This window comes from Otolemur garnettii, unplaced genomic scaffold (genome assembly GCF_000181295.1).
Source record: "Otolemur garnettii isolate 467f Iridium unplaced genomic scaffold, OtoGar3 scaffold00020, whole genome shotgun sequence".
NCBI lineage: Eukaryota > Metazoa > Chordata > Mammalia > Primates > Galagidae > Otolemur > Otolemur garnettii.
Window position 1 is genome coordinate 7,246,114 of NW_003852415.1, and position 5,368 is coordinate 7,251,481.

Below are 5,368 nucleotides of genomic sequence, written 5' to 3' on the forward strand. Positions count from 1 at the left end.
AAATCTCAAAGTTTACAGTTCTGATCAAATAAAATCAATATTTGAGAATTAATATATTCATTGAAATCTCATCTACTTATTATTTATTCCATTGAGGACTCACTTTGAGTGCAAAAATGCAGCACACCCAATATAATTACTTTTTTAAAAAAAAGATATGTACTGTGCATTTAGCCCAGCATTGCAGTAAGTGCTAAAGATGTGATGAGGAACAGGTCAGACACAGGCCCTCAAAAAGCTTAACAGACTAAAAAAAGAAAAGAAGAGTAAATGGGCAATTTTAATACTTCAGAAAAGGCCAAGAAGAAGTAGCATAGCTTTCCACAGTCAAAGTAAAATATAAGTAAACTGAAGAAAATCTGGCTTCTCTATACCTTCTCAGACTTTAATACAATAACACATCCCTAATCGATAGGAACCCCTTGCCTGGTATGTCTTACCAACCATCACAATCACCTTCCTTCCTGTAATGTCTTATTCTTACCATTCGTTGGTTGTTTTATCTGCAAATCTGGTCCAACTCTCCAATGGACGTGTTTATGTTTGCCACCACTGCCAACAAAGCAACTGTGATACGATCCTCACCCAATCCTCTAGTTTTCTAGAATTAACACTAACAGAAGAAATTCATTTGGCAGATTTATGAAAACAATTACTGAATGCCCTCAGAGGTCCTTCTAATACTGCAAGATGTCAGAATGGACTAGCTGAATAGCAATTCTACTTTCCATATTGTTTTTGTCCTCTGATTTCAGATTTTTATCTTCAAAACTTATAGAGCTGTCCAGTCATAGTTCATGGGAATTACAGTATTGTAGCCCATCAATAACCTAAGCCATCCTTCTAGTAAATAGATTCAATTCCTCCTTAGTCAGTTGGTCAGCATGGTATTTTTTATCACAACCCGTTTACACTGCAGAAGAAACGGTTGTCTCATGCCGTGTTAAAACTATCTGTTCAGAAGTTCAAACCCATTAAGTGATAAGGGAAAACTGCTCACTAGCTCCCAAATTAAAGAGCTATGATTAAGCGTCATCTCTGGCTCTCATAATTTAACTGAGCCACAGTACTGAAAGCTTTCTGTTCAGAAATGATAAAGATTTTTAACTTGAAAGGAAATTCCAAGTACACTGCTCTTATTATTAGAATTGTGGAGTTGGGATGAAGGAAAAAAGAGAATTTCTGTATTTATGGGCAACAGAAATTTATGGCCAAAAAATTCTGAGACAGCAAAACACGTATATTCTAAATTTTCTATACAGGTGACATAAATAAAAATTTTCATTTATTTCTATGAAAAATCGCTAGAAACACACATGATCATATTGTTAAAGGAGAAGAAGAAAATGTACAAGAGAGGTAAATTCTAGTGTTCTAATACTTTTATTTTCTCTTTAAGATTTTTTAAGGAGGCTTCTCTAAAGCACAGCTGGCCTTCGAAGGTGAACCTCGTCTTTCCAACCCCCCCTACCTGTGCCTTCCTCACCAACCTCAGTATATTATCTGGGGTGACTCAGATAGTCTCATCTTCTTGCCATTGTTCTACGCATACAAAATTAGTCAACTAAAGAACTCATACATATTTCTGTATGACCACATTTAAATATTCCTTTTTTCCAGGAGCTATCTTTCATGAGTCGACCGCATCATACCCTCCCGTCTTCCCAGCACGAACATCAGAGCTGTTCTTCCTTCTGCATTCCTTTCTCAACGTTTACATCTATCTGTGGCAACATAACCTACCTCAACAGTTTCCTAAGTTTCTTTACATTTCTGTTTTTCCCTGTTAGATTTTACACCTCTTGAGCACAAAGTCCGTCACTTGCTAACCCTTTTATCTCCACTGTGTGACACACAGTAGGAAACAATCAATAAATCTTGGCTAAATGAACAATGGCTTTAGATGGTAATATGCATAATGTAAAATATTAATTGTGAGTCAGACATAGCATATAACCTATTTTTCCATTCATTGCATGGCACTGGACAAGTCATTTTCCTTCTCTGAAACCTCACTTTTTATTTTAAATAACAACACACAAAATTTATATTTCTTTCTTACAATGAAGATGACAAATAGCCAACAAACATGTGAAAAAATGCTCATCGTCCCTAATCACTGAAGAAATGGAAATCAAAACAACTCTGAGACAGCACCTAAGTCCAATGAGATTAGCCCACATCAGAAAGTCCCGAATCTGCAGATGCTGGCGTGGATGTGGAGAGAAGGGAACACTTTTACACCAGTGGTGGGATTGCAAAACAATATAATACAACCTCTATGGAAAGGAGTATAATGAAGTCTCAAAGAACTAAAAGTCGACCTTCCATTTGATCCCACAATCACGTTACTAGGTATCTACCCAGAAGAAAAAAAAAATCATTTTACCACAAAGACACTTGTGCCAGAATGTTTATTGCAGTTCATTCACAATGGCCAAGATGTGAAAAGCAACACAAATGCCCATCAACCCATGAATGGATTAACAAACCACAGTATACATATACCGTGGAGTACTATTCAGCCATAAGAAAAGATGGAGACTTTACATCTTTGTGTTTACCTGAAGTTGAAATATATTCTTCTTAGTAAAGTGTCTCAAGAATGGGGAAAAAAGTATCCAATGTACTCTATACTAATATGAAACCAATACATAAACAACTACACACCACATGAAAGAAAACACACAAGAACAGTCTAGCAAGGGGGAGGGCACAGGAGGAATGCAGGCAGTTGGGAGGGGGCTAGAGACTGATAGGCTTTCACCTAATGCACATAACGTGGGGGTGTTCAGGGTGAAGGGCTCAACTACAACTTGAACTTTACCTTAGAATTGAAAACAATGTAACCAAAACATCTGTACCCTCATATTAATCTGAAATAATGATAAAAACAAATCCCAGTTGGGCTACAATTACAAGGTTTACAGTACAGGTGATTTTCTAATGAGATTTAAATGAAATGGAAGATTTTCTTCAGTAACTAAACGCTAAGAAAAATCAGTCTAAAAAGAAATGCAAGTACATAAGTGTTGATATTTGAATAAATAGATATCTACAAATTATCCTGTCACAATTTTCCATATATTAATGAATTGCCAGGTTGATCCAATAGATGAAAATAATTGATGATTATCCCATAGAACAAAAGAATTTTTTTTCTACAATTAAAAAATTTTCCATTTTATTGGCTTTTGATATCTTCCATTAAATTCGAATCATAATACCAAAGAACCATGATAGAGGAAAGTTGCCTTAAGAACAGAGAATATACCCCTCTTCTTTTGTAAGAGGCACTCACAAAGGTGATCTTACCCTCAAAACCCAAAATACATTAAGTATACATTAAAACCAGCGGTTCTCAACCTGTGGGTCGTGACCCACAGAAACTATATTAAACAGCCACAGCATTAGGAAGGCTGAGAACCACTGATTTAAATAAAGATCAGTTCCAGCTGTCCTGACTTCTATACACTTCCAGAGACACTCCCCCATGTAATAGGCAAAAGAATTAGTCTCTGTGAACATCTAGTTCTTATATTTCAACAATTTACCTTCCTTTTTACTCTCTTACTTTATACCAGTATAGTTAAGCTAATTTCCAAATGTTAAAACAAAAAATGCAAATGTAGCTTAAATGCACTGCAGTAATATCTTCCCCTGCAATGTAGTATTATAACTTCAAGTGCTCAGTTACACAAAAAAAAATGTGGCTAAACCAAATAGAATGACTTGAAAATCATAAATATTATCACAACTTTAGGCTTCAAAGATTAATTACCTTGTTTTCTGCTAACCAGCGATGTGAGTCATAATGTATGTCAGAACCAGAAGAAAAAACCTACAAGAAAGAAAAGCCTATTAGAAATAGATTTTCTCTAACAGAAACTTACATAAATGAAATTCTTCACCATAGCATCCAGAATTTTAGTCCCAAAATTAAGGTTTAAAACTAAGAAAGTTTGAATCACCTACTCAACCCATTACCACTTATTTATATGCCCCTTATGAGTTTGTTTGTATGTTTACCTATTGACAGTAAATATTTAATTCAAATATAAACTAAGGGAAGAATCAACTACAGCAATATGCACACATATCAGGAGGTGTGGAAAGATTTGAAAATGGGAAAAGACTTCTCTTTGCAGAAGAAGAGGATACTTTTAAACAGGAAAATTCTAGAAAGAATACCCATAAAAATGCCATACGTAATACAGGGTTTAAAGAAAGCTTTGCTTTAGTAATAAGGTAAAACTAGATGGCAAGGGATTTACAGATGAATTGGTGTGAAAGAAACCAAGGCAGCTAGGCATCAAGGCAATTCTGTGTATTGTAGGATTTTGTTATTGAAATATAAAGCAGTGTTTGCAAGAAGTCGTGTTAAAAACTGTCTGTTCTTGACAACTCATTGATGAGAAGGGTAAATTAGAGAAAGAATTAAGTTTCCACATAATCACATCTAACTGTATGTGAAATACAGAAAGACTGAGAAAAACACACACACACACACACACAAATGAAGTAAACTGGCTTTACAGCTACTTGCCATGTGGGACTCTGAATCAGCCTCTCAGAGGGTATAGCAGTGATAGCACCTAATAGTTGATTCTTCCCTGTCTTTATGTTTGAACTATGAGCAAGATATATCTTTAATTCAGACACTGTTCTAATTATTCTATGATAGTAATAGTTTACTGTATGCCTGTCCTTAATTTTCAAACACTACATGCATTCATTAACTTAAGTGGAATCAGTAAAAAATATAGTGACTGGACAAAGAAAATATAATTTAAAATAGAGTTCATTCCTCAGGATTTTCCTCAAACTCGTTTTTTACATGTCTATTTTCTAATCCATTCCACACTACATTTTCTACATATAATGGCTGAAAATTTTATCAACCATATTTCAAGAACCAAAAATTGACAAATAATTGGATTTATTACCGTTTTGAAAACATTTTACATGATTCTTCTACCACTCTCCCACAGAACTATAAACCACAAAGTAAAGAATCAATTTTAACAAACCTCTTGTTGGTTTTTTGGATGACAGAGCAAGTGCTATGTGTTAGGGTATTCTCTTACTTTTCAAGTTTTTAGAGGAAGAAAACAATAGATGTTACTAATAGAAAGAGACCCATAATAAAAAAAAGTAGACCCTTAAAAGAAATTAAGTTTGTCGTTTACTTTCCACCCATGATTTGGGTTAGATTAGTCTTTCTCTAGAGGAAGAGGTGTAAAGATCCATTCCCGCAATCACTCCATGCCTGAAAGCCTATTAAAGAATAGGGTGCTTATTTAAATATTTTAGAAGGATAATTTGTGCCTCATAAAGACATAAAATGTTTAAACAATCTGTTATCTAC

The 5,368-nt window shown here is 34.6% G+C and overlaps 1 protein-coding gene across 1 annotated transcript in view; it reads right to left on the minus strand.

Annotated features, from left to right (window-relative positions):
* Positions 1-5,368, minus strand: part of CEP128 (centrosomal protein 128) — a 386,614-nt gene that overhangs the window by 219,491 nt on the left and 161,755 nt on the right. The window contains exon 17 of the mRNA XM_023511493.1: positions 3,782-3,841. Coding sequence (XP_023367261.1) covers positions 3,782-3,841 — 60 coding nt within the window. The remainder of the gene's footprint in view (positions 1-3,781; positions 3,842-5,368) is intronic.